The 13,201-nt window shown below is 50.7% G+C and overlaps 4 protein-coding genes across 4 annotated transcripts; 1 reads left to right on the top strand and 3 right to left on the bottom strand.

Annotated features, from left to right (window-relative positions):
* Positions 1–321: 321 nt before the first annotated feature.
* On the top strand, positions 322–2,305 carry LTS14_010392 (uncharacterized protein; the record flags this gene model as incomplete). Its single annotated transcript, XM_064843068.1, has 2 exons — positions 322–400; positions 450–2,305. 2 exons carry the CDS (start codon positions 322–324, stop codon positions 2,303–2,305), a joined length of 1,935 nt encoding a protein of 644 aa, XP_064689372.1.
* A 176-nt stretch (positions 2,306–2,481) lies between these two features.
* Positions 2,482–3,894, bottom strand: LTS14_010391 (uncharacterized protein; the record flags this gene model as incomplete). The annotated part of the gene is made up of 1 exon (XM_064843067.1): positions 2,482–3,894. The coding sequence occupies one exon, from the start codon at positions 3,892–3,894 to the stop codon at positions 2,482–2,484; it is 1,413 nt and encodes a 470-aa protein (XP_064689371.1).
* Positions 3,895–6,209: 2,315 nt separating this feature from the next.
* LTS14_010390 (uncharacterized protein) lies at positions 6,210–7,043 on the bottom strand (the record flags this gene model as incomplete). Its single annotated transcript, XM_064843066.1, has 2 exons — positions 6,210–6,413; positions 6,471–7,043. 2 exons carry the CDS (start codon positions 7,041–7,043, stop codon positions 6,210–6,212), a joined length of 777 nt encoding a protein of 258 aa, XP_064689370.1.
* A 4,892-nt stretch (positions 7,044–11,935) lies between these two features.
* On the bottom strand, positions 11,936–13,002 carry CK1c (casein kinase I; the record flags this gene model as incomplete). The annotated part of the gene is made up of 3 exons (XM_064843065.1): positions 11,936–12,315; positions 12,366–12,854; positions 12,903–13,002. The coding sequence occupies 3 exons, from the start codon at positions 13,000–13,002 to the stop codon at positions 11,936–11,938; spliced, it is 969 nt and encodes a 322-aa protein (XP_064689369.1).
* Positions 13,003–13,201: the final 199 nt, after the last annotated feature.

Here is a 13,201-nt window from a genome sequence, read left to right as displayed (position 1 = left end):
TAGCAGGTGGTAAGGTCAGAAGCGTACAAGGGACATAACACAAACAAGATCTGCTCAACAAGACATTGATCGTCACGCGGAGGCACTGGCAGTACGGCGCTTCAGCATGGTTGGATATAATCCGCCAATACCTGGCAGAGTGTAGCCGCTAATGTGCATCGGCAAAGTACTCTGTGCCTGAGGCGTAGACACGGCTGCCATACATACATAAACAATCCAAATTTCCTTGATTTCCATCTTCGAAGACATTATCGGGGTCTTCTCCACGTCCCCCTCTGGTTGTCTTTCCTGCCCTTCCGTGAGTGGCCGAAACTTCTTCAAATGGACCCAGCGAGTGCTGCAGGCCTTGCAATTGGAGTGGCATCATTAGCCTTTGAAGTTTTTGATCGTTCGATCAAACGTGAGCTGCCTCTAACCGTAATTTGAAGCCGCCTCTGACCGGTGCATAGTTTTCAAATTCTTGTCTTCTGTGGTGGAGATGCCTCAAGAGTTTGAGCGATGCCGTCTCCAAATGATGATCGAATATAACCGCTTGTTGGCCTGGGGCGACGCCGTTGGCTTAGTGGATGTCCCTGATGGCGAGCATGTGGCTTTGTCCCTGGGTACAAACGCGGTCGAACTATGCATGATCCTTTCCCGAATCGGTTGGCTTCTGGAAGAATTTAAAGACATCAACGGTCGTTGGGAAAACGAAGCTCCGCAGGCTCACGCCAGCGGACACATGTGGAAAGAAGACAGAGCTCGGGAGGTGAACGTAAGGGAGCAAGTTTCTAGCTTGGCAGTTAGATACCAGAAGAACAGGGAGGGGCGAAAGCATGCCCAGAATAGGCATAATTTCGCCCGATGGCTATCGAAAACAGCCCAGGGTACGAAGGAGGTAGTTGCGCACCCTCTTCGCATTCGCTGGATGGCTGTTGATAGAGGGGCTTTTGAAGCGTTGCTAGAAGATCTACACCGGTTGATGGAGCGCCTCCACGAGTTAATGGACGACTATCGCGCCAAAAAGTTCGACGAAACGGCAGCTAAGACGTTCCGTGAGATAGTAGTCATCAGCAACACACTCAGCGAGCTCAGAAACATGCTCGATGCCGTGACAGACATGGTTGAGACCTCGGCAAGAACAGCAGGACCGAGCCCGATGCGCCATGACAGCAGCAACGAAACGCTACAAGACCTCTTACGTCTGAAGACGATCAAGTGCGTTTCGGACTCCATGTTACTGACCACCAACGATGAGTCCGAGCGGACCGTGGACGCATTCCTAGCAGATGTGGTAACTGTACCACGTTATGACGGAGCTCAGTTCAACGAGCATTTCACCCACATTCTTACGGAAAATGCGAAGGAAAGGTCCAGGCCGTACAGGCCGAGAGGAGTTTTCAAACAGGAGGGTAATGACCAACAAGTTTGGGTCGAATGGAGAGCCGCGACAAATGCCCACTATCGATCCTGTGTAGACCAGGAATCTATTGTGCGGACCGCCACATTGGCACAGATGCTTTCTGTCAATAAGCCTCGATACCTCTTCTCACCAACTTGTATTGGATACGTAGACGCCCGCCGCAGACAAAACCAGTTTGGCTGGATCTTCCGCATGCCAGAAGGCTCAGAAAGAGGGACAACACTCGAGACGCTGCACATGCTGCTTGGTCAAGCTCAACGCAAGCCCCCATTATCACAGCGAATCTCCTTGGCATGGAAGCTTGCGTCTGCGGTACTATATCTGCACACGGTGGACTGGTTGCACAAGGGCATACACAGTGCAAACATCATTTTTCCTGATGGTGTAAATGGCCTCGATGTAGAAAGCCCGATCCTGTCAGGTTTCGAATATGCCAGGCCCGAAAGCAATGAGACGACGTCCCGTGGTCTGGATCCACTTTGGGACATCTATCGGTGGCCAAGCATTCAGAACGAAACACCCAGAGAAGGGAGATTCCGGAAGACATATGATATCTACAGCCTTGGCCTCGTCTTCCTCGAAATCGCCTACTGGCAGCCTCTGTACACATTGGTGAATCTCAAGTGTTGGCCGGCCCCGCCCGCTGAGGCTGTTCGAATCCGAGGTTGGCTCTTGGAGGAAGAAGAATTTCCCCCTTTTGACTCCAACCCGCTCCGAGGACTGCGCAGTATGATCGGAGATAAGTATTGGAGAGCAACATGTCGATGTCTCTCCGCTCATGGGGCATCCGGGATGTCCATCCAAGAAAACGCGGATCAGACAGAAGGCTCTCAGACCGGTATTGAGCTTCAGGTTGCATTCACGGAGCTCGTGGTGGATGAATTGAGAGGCGTGTTGATCTGAATAGGCGAGGGTGCCGCAGGAGCAAGGATAGGCGTATCGCGTCTCCCATTAGTTGGCATCGCGCTGGGAAGAGAATGGCCCGCCCTGCGCATTGCAAAACTAATTGAGACGACAATGCCGAGCCATGGTCTGAGAGCTTGAGTCACCGCGGTCAACTGTACGATCACAATGATCATCTAGTGTGCATAATGCAGCAGGTATTGTACGACACAGTCGTGGTTTCGCCTTGCTGCTAATGCGATAGCTGTTTGCCCCTCCAAATCTTTCTTCGAGCGATCAGCGTTGCCGTTCAGCAGTATTCGCACAATATCGAGATGACCATGCGCAGCAGCCCCATGTAAAACAGTCTGGTCGTTCTCATCACTGGCATTGACGTCGGCGCCATAACGCAGGAGCAGTCTAACTGCATCTTCGAATCCATTTCGTGCTGCACATTGGAGCGCTGTTTGATCGACGGTGTTACGCGTGTCTACGAGCGCACCAGCAGCCAGGAAGTCCTCCAACATTGCTACGGACCCGCGGGTTGCAGCAAAATGTATGGCGCCGAGAGTGTTGGGGTCAACCCCATTTTCCAACAGGTCATGTACTTCCTCCGCCCTTCCCATTCGGCATGCTTCGGTCAGCCTCTCGTGTGGAGAAGGACGGTTTCTCACACAGTTGCACACCATGGTCGCGTCAGAGCTCGACATGGGAGAAAAGATGGATATTACGTCTTCGGCAGAAGGGCGGTCATCCCTGGCGGGTCGCAGCATCTTCAGACAGGTGTTGAGAAGATCGCGCTGCCAGCCGTCAGGATGAAGGCTCTGCTGGACCCATTCGTGGACTTCGTTGATATGCTGAGCGTAGGAAAGGGTCGATCGAGGTGAAGGCCTTAGGACATTCTTCAGTGACTTCATCTCGTTCTGGTGATAAAGCGCTAAAAACATCTCCAAGAACACCGCTCCAAGCGAGAAAATGTCGGCAGACCGACCGCGGGTGCTTCCACGATCGATTTCGGGCGCACAGTACTCCCGGCTTCTCGACGGACTGCGATCCTTGAATGTGGTCGGCATCGTCCTTCCGAGACCCATTTGTGATATGCCAAAATCTGCCAGAAGAACCTCTCCTCCTTTGACCAAGATGTTGGCCGGCTTGATATCCCGATGGCGTATGCCCAGGGCGTGGATGTGGCGTACCACACCCATCAAACATCCAAACCATTGAGCCAAAGGTGTCTTTCCGGGCTTGAGGTACTTGTCCAGGCTGCCATCTGCGCGATCCATGACGACAGCAAATATAGTCTCATCATCATCCGCTTCATAGAAATAAGTGTGGATGAGGCGCACAACATGGTGATGATAGGCGGAGTGGAGGATCTTGGCCTCTTGTACCAATCTCTGTCTGTTGTCTGCCAAATCGTCTGAGACTTTGAGGCTTTTCCGAACGCAAATTAAGTTTTTGAATTCATCAGATATGCCTCTGACCCTTTCGACGCTGCCAGTGATCATAGGCGAGTTTCCATCTGGTGCAAACGGAATCTGACTATCTTCTCGATAGATTCTAGGCAGGTACGGTTCAGTCTCTCTTGGTTGACAGCCGGCAGTAGCCATCTCCTGCTCTTGCAATATCGAGGAAGGGAGACCGCAGCACGCGAGTATCTTCGAATTGAAAGGGGGCGAGTCATGTTCGACGTCGTGGGAAGAGCATTCTGCAAAGAATCAAACTGTGCGGGTCACTTCGTAGCTGTCAGAACAGTACTTGAAGCTGTTTTGAAAATCGTAGATGCGCTATCTTATGATTCGTCAGACCGGTTGAGGAGATTCAAAGCATTGTGTAAGGTGAGGAAAAGCCAAGATAGGTCGTGCTAGCCTTTTCTATTGGATTCCTCTAGGCTGGTAGAAAATATGTTAGATCGTGTCCGACCAAATAGATGCAGCCCGACATCGTAAGACAAGAGTTGTGTGCCGAGGTTGGTCGAGGTTCAATGTCGGACAAACCTCGCCGCCGGCTGGAATGCTTGAAGATTCCGGGCTCTCGCGAAAGCGCCAGTCCAGATGATGTATATCGGCATTGGCGCTAAGCAAGCACAACAGCCTGGATCGCTAGGTTCGCCAAAGCTGGTGACATTCTACTCAGCTAAGCTACCACATCTGCGCGGTGGGTACTCTTACAGGATATGGTGCAATCGAAACTCCAAGTCTATCCAGCAACGGCTGCGCGAGCTCAATGTCGGCTGTGATGACAGGACCGGGTCAACAAGCAACTGTATTCAAAGACCACCTGATCACCGAATCACGACACGCGCCTCGCCACAGGCTGAAAACTCAAGCCTCCTGCCGAGCACCGTAGTGGACAGACATCGCATTAGATGTACAGGCAGATGTGGTGCACGAATGGCCTATGAAGAACACAGATCGTGTATGGCTGTCATCAATCAAGTGTGTGGTGCAAAATCCGAAGACGAACGGCAGCCAAGAACTGCCGCCAAAGAGACTACAAGATATTAGAAGTGAGTAGAAGCTCACGAATTTACGGTGTCGTGCGGAAAGGTAAGGGCAAGGCAGCGGATAAAATGAGTAGTACTCGAATTTATGTGGAACGGCCGTATCATCTGTAATTCCGACTCCCCACCCATGCTAGATGTGTCAATTTATGGTAGACAAGCTCTTTGCGTGTGCAAGGCACTACTTTAAGCTTGCTTCGCTGTTCGAGCGCTATCAACAGCTGAAACTCTAACTTAGTTCATCGCGACCCACATCAACCCTGTATTCCCAAGCTACCGAAGACCGCAACTTCAACCTCTCTACTCTGGCCTTTCGGACTCTCTCAGGGGCCTGACGCATACAGGTCATTAAGCGATAATGGCGCTGACACTGACCCTTTGGAAGCGCTCAGCTTACGGGATAGTCCGACAACGCTTGCATTTGATGAGGAGGGAGAATTCATGACCGTCTAGCATCGCCCCTAAAGGCCATTTCATGGCATCTTGCACCCATTTCAAAGCCTGGAGAGGTTCCGTATGATCAACGAGGAACTTACTTTCAGCAGCGGATACCACGCCACTGGTGTCATCAGGATCGAAAAGCTTGCCGCAGAGTTTTGCCTTTTGTCGGAAAATCCAAGAAACTCATGCCACCTCTCTGAAGTTGCGAAATATATCCGCAGCAACGCCGGTTGCAACTTATCTGGGAGTGCTCTTTCCATTCTCCTACAGTGGCTCGTGACGTAGGGAGGGACGATATAGCAAGCCCTGCCACGACTAGCCCGCCGCCCCGCACGAATGCTTGGGGTTACGCTTGTGAGGATAGCGGCCGGCTATTGCAGGTTCGCGAGGTACTGTAACCCTTTCTCGGGCGAAAAAGCAGGCTTAGCGGAGGAAATCCGCCGCGAAAATAAACCCTTTCGTCTTCGCAGGACTGTGCCCGAAAAGTTTCGGAATGACGAGAGCCGTGTCGCTGTCGGCCACGTGAACGGGATCTGCGCATCCTATCCGAGTTCGCCGGCGGTCCTCAAGGGATATTTATGCCGGCGTCCATATCTATGCGACCTCGTGAAGTTGCTCGAATCGATCATGCTATTGTTCAAGACCCATATTGGGCATCGACCTCAATCGCCGAATTCAATTCACTGCCATTTGCATCAGTCCTCGAGACCGAGAAAACTGAAAAAAAGCAGCAAACAGCCGAATATCATATCGAGATTTGGCCATACGCAATGTGCAGGCGTATAAGACTTTTGCTCGAAAGCAGTGTGCATTATCGGGAGCTTCTGCCTTGCTTTCCCCTCTTCATTTCTGAAGGCGAAGGGTAACGATGCTGCATGTGATAGGGTCGGCATTTATGGTCCGTCCAGTCCAGACAATCAGTCTGCATCGAGATGCCACAAGAGTACCGGCACAATACAGGAGATGGTGCTAAGCTTCCATTCACGAAAGCTTTGGTTCAGCCGCGTAGAGCTCGACCATGTCGTCCAAAATCTGATTGGCACTGTCGTACTTCGAGTTCCAACATTTATTGATGATTTTGTCCATGCCGATGGCTTCAGTGAAAATGATGGGATAGTCTCCAGCCCGATATTTCTCCTGAATGACATCTCCGTCCGTATGTTCGTCCAGATCTGGGAAAGGTGACTGGCTGTACCAAATATGATACAACAGAGTCCCTAAGGCGAATATGTCTGTTCTGACCGAGAACTCATCTTCACCCGCAAACGGATGACGCGACTTTGCATTCTCTTGCGACATGGTAGGTAATTCAATAGACCCGTCGAATCGATAAAGTTGCCCCTGGATATCTCCGATTCTTGCGTGCGTTTCGGCAGTGATGAAGATGTTGTTAACGGTAAGATCACAATGAATGAATCTTCGCTCGTGGAGGTGTATCAAGCCGAGAGTGATCTGCTGTGCAATTGTGTTCTTTTGATGCTCGGATAGGGTCGGAATGACGTCGCGTAGCTGTCCTCTTTCGCAAAATTCGAAGAGCAACCCATCTTCGTTGATAGACTCAAGAGCGACGAGATTTTCGTGCGGTCCGAGCCGGTGGTAGCGATCTGCTTCTTCTTGCAGGTCTTGCATTGCATCTCGGCTCTTGAAATGGGGATACTTCAGCACGGTGAGTCCTCCTTCCATGAGCCCGACAAAACTTCTACCGGAGAATGCGATACATTTCTGGACTCCTTGGGGCCGCCAGTCTTCAATTTGCAGGAAAGGCTCGCCTTGTCTTCTGGCAGAACCACCTACCGAGCCGGTCGAGAACGACATCGGGATAAGAAGGGAGGTGTTGAAAATACGGAGTGTTTGGAGCAGTCGTCGTCGTGGTGACGAGGCCGCGCGTCGGGCCGGCCCGACTCGGCTGTTCGTTGACCCACTTCACTGAAATATGTGACCTACAATGCTGCCTCAGGCCTTATTCGGATTGTTCCATCTCATGCCTATGCTCGCTAATTCATGTCTATCATAATAGATTAAAATGAAAGAAGTCGAAGAGTGTAAACAGCAAAAGACTAACCGAGATCCGACGTTTCGCACAATATTTCAATCATCCTTGACTAGCACTTCGGGCAGTCATATCGCCGGTTCGTGGAGCTAGCGGTGGTTTGTTCAGCCAAAGCCCGGCAGTCCGCGACGTTGCGGATATAAGTCGCTCGGTGCTCCACATTATGCTTAGGACACGCTTTGCATTTCGCATATGTTGTTTTCGTAATGGTAGTGTGAGAGTGTGCATATCCTGAGTCGGTAGGCATCGTGGCCAGTGCAACAAAAGACTGAATCTAGCAATTCGGAATCCAAGCTTGAATAAAGCGAATACTGGGACAAGCCAGGGAAGATATTGCAAAGTTTTCGAGAGCCCAGAGCTCACACGTTATATCGCTTCGTTGTTGCTTGGAAGTTTGAGCAGTGTTTCACAAACACCCGAAACATACACCAAACAGCGGTGTGAAGGATCGGGCCGGCCGTATACCGCTGTCCAAGAATAGTGTCGAGGTTTGTCGGTCCCCTCTCTGCAAGATCATCATCGAGTGGAATTACTTGGCTCGCAAATGGCGACGTGATGATCGAGATCTAAAACAACCATCTCGAGCGTGTATAATTTCGAGGCAGAATGTGCTAGGTGCAGAGCGTACGCGTTTGTCCCAGCCCGCAATTGCTTTCCCTAGCAGTACAATACCAACAAATACTTAACTGAATTCTAAGATGACAACTGCAACTTCTGGCCTGTTCACACAATCTAAGCACAAAGTAACGACACCGTATCTCCGCTGTGAACCACGAGTGAGAATCTATGCTGCATGGGAGCCGATTGTGCCGCACGCCTTGATCTGTGGTACATAACCCCTAGGTTTCTGGCGACAAGCTGCATCTTGATCGATAATGGCGGCCTTTCGAGCCTCCCCAAGCTCAACGATTCCTAGATTGGCAGGCTTCAAATCTCTGTGGGTCCATCCGGCATCAACAATTCCCATGCCAAGCAGCTACTTTACCACAACACTACGCCCTTCTTCTGCCGCACACTATAGTAGTGTCCTGCCATGCTCATCTTTGGGGTTGACATCGATTGTATCCGTGTCCAGCAGCAGCTTTACAACCATTTCGCGCGTCCTAAATATGCCGTGGTTTCGACAGAGAAAGGCAGAGGGATTAGGTTGCTGTTATAGCAAGATAGCCTATGGAGGAACGAGGCTTCTCATGACCTTGAAATGGCTGCAAGACTGCACGCTTATTACACCTTGAAGAGTAAGTAGCGCCCAGATCGCTCGAAGGCACCAAGTCCGCGGTCAGGTCGTGACTGGACCGTCATTCGGCTTGTTACTGTTTACCGTTCCGGCTTCCATGGCCGCCGATGCGATAATGACGACATAACATTCACGCACCTTCGTTCGACCCCAAAAACGGCTACTGGCTCGTCCATATCGACACGCTGAACGTGTTGTCGCTGCAGTCACCTGCAGTTGCGGTCTGTTAGGCATCCGAGTGCTCTTCTGCGTTGTCGCGAGTGTCCAAGGAAGCTATCAGTAAGACACTCTCCTTCCCACTCTACTACTGTTATGGGTGAATCACCATTCCAGACAGACGCGCAATGGAACAACATCCAAGCTCTTGCTCTCCGACTCCTCGCAAATCACGAAAAAGCGATCGTCTTCATCGACCTGATTGCAAAGAACGAGCTTTGTGGGAAGTGAACCGCATCGAATATTATGCCAGCCATAGCGCCACTGCCGGAGCAATTCGTTCCCGAAAAGGATGCCAAGACATTTTTCGCGACCATCGAGTGTGATCAGGCAGACCTGAAAACCGGTATGTTGATTGACATCAACAGTACCGAAGTAACGTGCGAATTCCGGCGCCAAAGGTGGCTGGAGATGAGGTTGTCTTTGATAGACTCGATGGAGGTAAGCCTCGAGCTTAGTCGCATCACCCGTATAACGTGATACGTCAGTCTCGATATCCTGGCGTATTTTACCACGGATTGAAATGCTGTCAGATCGACGCATTAAGACTCCGAGCCTCAGCATAGGGTCTTATAAGCTAATCCGATCGATGAGCAGACGCGATAGACAATATCCCACGTCGTTGCGACCTAGCCAGGCATAGTGGTATTCTGCAACCGCTTCCGGCGGGATATGCCATCCGCCAGTGAAGATTCGACTCCTGTGTCCATTACTCAGCGATATGAAGATGTAGGAATGTGTCAAGATCATGGGATTAGTCTCGTGGTATCGTACGCCAACGTTCTGGATGTAGTATCCGTCCTCGACAGGTATATATTGAAGCACAACATTGTCATTAAGCTCTGTTGGCAGCATTGAATAGGGCGCGCTAGCGTCCAAGGTCTGCTTCTGATGGAGGTAGATGCCAGCCGAGCTCCCATGACTGCCTATGATAGTGATGCCAGCTAGAGGACGATCCACTGAGAGCACCTGCATCTGCACCATCGTACAGTCATCCTTCGGAGAGTTGAAAAAGCCTACAGAATTAAGAAGCTGACCAATCGGCTTGTCCGAAAAGCACATCGCTGGGTCGCATTCCTCAGAAATGATCGATGACAGAGCCCAACCCTGTCCATCGCGTCAACACGGCTCAGACCATCTCTTTAAATGCTAGGTCCCACCTTTCCTGTCATCATGACTGAAGTGCCTCGCTCGCATATCACAGTACGATGCCACTTGCCGCATGCTGCGGAATTTAGCAAACCACCATATGAGGCAAGGTTGACTTCAATATAATCCAAATCGTCGAAAGTCTATATAACTATGCATTCCTTAAGATTTTGATTGAGATCTGTCTCATGATAAAAGAAGTCGCCGAGCCGTCGGTCTGTTGTGCCGGCATCATTAACTAGAGATTGCAGAGCGTACACAAAGACATCCATATCGATGAAGGACTGGCCGAGTAGAAAAGATCTACATCCAGGCACAATCCCAGAAACCAGGGCTTGCTTGAGCAAGCCTGACTCGCAGTAGCTTGTGCGCGACAGACTCATATTGCTATCAATCCTGTTAGGTTTATCAATGTCTCCCGGCACGCTCAAGTGGCCGCGAACTCGATGCAAAAGCTGCTTCGACACGGTGAAAGCGGCACAAGCTCTGCTGAAGAAGCTCTCATTCTGCAACAAATGAGCCCAGATAATGTCCTGGAGCTCCTTGGGTAAGTTCCAGAACCCCTACAGCAGTTCTCTGCATCGTATAACTTCCGCGAACATGGGAGACGCCTCGCAGATCAGTGATTGACTGCTTTCGCGGCAATATTCACTGATCTTCCACATTCGTTTTTGCCTCACTTCAGGAGGTACGCTGAAGCGGAGGACTAAGGTTTCGCCTAGCATATAAATACCGTAATGGAGCTCGGACAGATCGCGACTTTGCATGCTCCAACACTTTGCTGTAAGATAGTAGCAGTATAAATGCAGCAACCATATAGCCGCATCACACTTGTTGAGTAGTTTGTACGCGCTCAATGGCTTTGGGGGGTTCCCGTGAGATAGCAAGGCTAAAGCTTCTCTGACTGGGCGTGAAACGTCGCCGAAGCATATGGCGCAGTGCCAGTCTTTGACCATGACCTGCATGTTAGATATATTCAGCGCAAGAATGTGATGATCGCACAGGAGAGATCGTGTTTTCGAGTTTTATCATCCGTGCTTCAGGATGTGATTATGCCTGAGGCATACTGAGAGGGAGGAGCTCGGGGAACATTCGGGAGTGAACGGAATATGTCTGCACTATAGATACCCATGTTCCAAGATATATCATATTTGCAAGAAGAATGAATGCACACCGGAAATAGCAACTAAGTATAGAACCCTATGCTACAAAGGGCTTGCTTTAGCTACTCGTCATCATCATCATCATCATCATCACCAATGCCGTCGTTATCATCCTGTTGCACATCTCGAGCCGTTCCGAGCAGATGGAATACGCCTCTTCCATCAGCGAAACCTAGTCTACCCGATTGCGATCGCAGCGTTAAGTGACTATATTGACGGTCATCAACCTGTCTGCTCCCCTTTGCGCTATGTCGCACCATTGCTTCACGCCACCGTTCTCGCAATAAATGAGCTTTCTTCCTCCAGGCATATCACGAAAAAAGTTGCCATGGCGGACACTCGTACTTCCTGCACTGGCCCCGCTAGCTGGAACTTTGGACTGTCATTTGTGGGTTTGGTTGCGAAGGACCAGATGCAGGCCAGCGGCTAGATGCGATGCCAGGAGCCTTGGCTGACATTGGCAATGCTATTTGTGAAATACCGGATGTAGACTGATTTGAGAAATTGCTGCCTAGAGGACCAAGGACAGGTGCTTGTGACGGAAAATTGGGAGCTCTCGGATCCAGGATGTTGGTTACTTTGAGGTGGAAAAGAAGTCCTTGGGGGCCCCTACATATACCCACCTTAGATTTACGCAAACCAGCTTCGTGAAGACGACACTCTTTTGGGCCTGGCAAAGTCGAAAGGCAGTAACTTTTATGCGGCTACGTGCGAAGTGCAGAGCTCGTCCAGCCACGTAATATGCTTTACATACTCTTGTTCATGACGACACGAATGAGATCGCAGAATCATCGATGAGGTGAGATCCGCGAGCTGCCGTGTGTTCTATGGAGTGACGTAAGAAGATCCAATAGCGGGCGTTGCGTCCCATTGAAAGGCGACTTGAGTATGGTTATTCTCTTCGCACACCAGCTCGCTTGCTGCGCTCGGACGTCGCCGGTTCAGCTTCTGAGAATAGGCGTATCGTCCAATCAAACACATTATCATACTTCACGCCCTCTTTCCTAGCCAGCTCTCGAAACTTGTGTCGAAATCTCTCATAGTGTGGTCGACCTCCATTGGGGACGTCCTGCACCTCCTGCATGTATTCCGCGAATTCTGCAGGCAGCTTCTCGCAGAGCTGCTCCGGTGAGGTTGCTATCTTTTTCTCCATGACTACGCGATTTTTCTCTTCCCTCCCGTGAGATTGCAGGCCTTGCCATGGCAGTTTCCCTAGCAAAAAGAAGGCTATCATGTAACCGAGCGATTCTAAATCGTCCTTTGGAGACTGCGCTGCTAGCGGTCAGTCATATGCACTACAAATTGTGAGCACGTGAACTGACCGTGTCCCTGGTGTCCCTTGATGCTGGCGAATCTAGCAGTACCGACCAGGCGCGACCGTGGAGGAATTTCGTCCTTCGCTTTAGCGCAAGATATGGTGTACCCGTCAGCTAGTCCAAAGTCGGTGACGTATATCACGTTGCCGGTTGTACCAGTACCAAGTAAAAAGTTCTGAGGTTTGATGTCGCGGTGGACGACTGCATTGGAGTGGATTTGCTCAAGTCGGACGAGTATTTGATCTGCAATCATGAGAGTCGTCTTGAGTGAAAAGCGATGCCCGCAATATGCAAATAGATCGTCAAGACTGGGGCCGAGCAGTTCGAAAGCCATAACTCTGAAATCGTCGTGCCGGCCGAACCAGTACACCTTCGGCAACCCGACGACATCTTGGAAGGCCTCATACTTCCGGGCCTCCTCCTCCAGAAATGACCGATCGATAGAATGATGCTCTAGCTTCAGTGCCAATTCTTCTTCGTTCACTATATTCTTTGCTAATGCATGTCAGTGCGGGGTCTGTAAAGCACAAACAAAGCACACACCGAGGTAGACAACACCGAAGCCACCTTTACCGAGCCTCTCGATCAAGACATACTTCCCGTTGATCGGTCTATCGTACAGCTTCTTCGTGAAAGGATCCATAGATGTAGAGACGAAACGCCGTTCGTGCATGTTTCTGTCGCACTGGAAGATATTGAGCGCTGGGTTACGTGAAACAAGCCGCTTGCGTTAGCTCCCGGGCCGCCGAGCACTGTCCGTTCCCCATGCGACATTGCCAACGCTAGGTGGTCAAAGCAACCTGGGTGCATCTCATCCAATCCTCCGTTAGCCTTCAGCGTTA

This window comes from Recurvomyces mirabilis (assembly GCF_035927965.1).
Source record: "Recurvomyces mirabilis strain CCFEE 5264 chromosome Unknown scaffold_41, whole genome shotgun sequence".
NCBI classification, from domain to species: Eukaryota; Fungi; Ascomycota; class Dothideomycetes; order Mycosphaerellales; family Teratosphaeriaceae; genus Recurvomyces; species Recurvomyces mirabilis.
The sequence above is the reverse complement of the archived record's forward strand: the minus strand, read 5'-3'. Positions and strand labels throughout refer to the sequence as shown.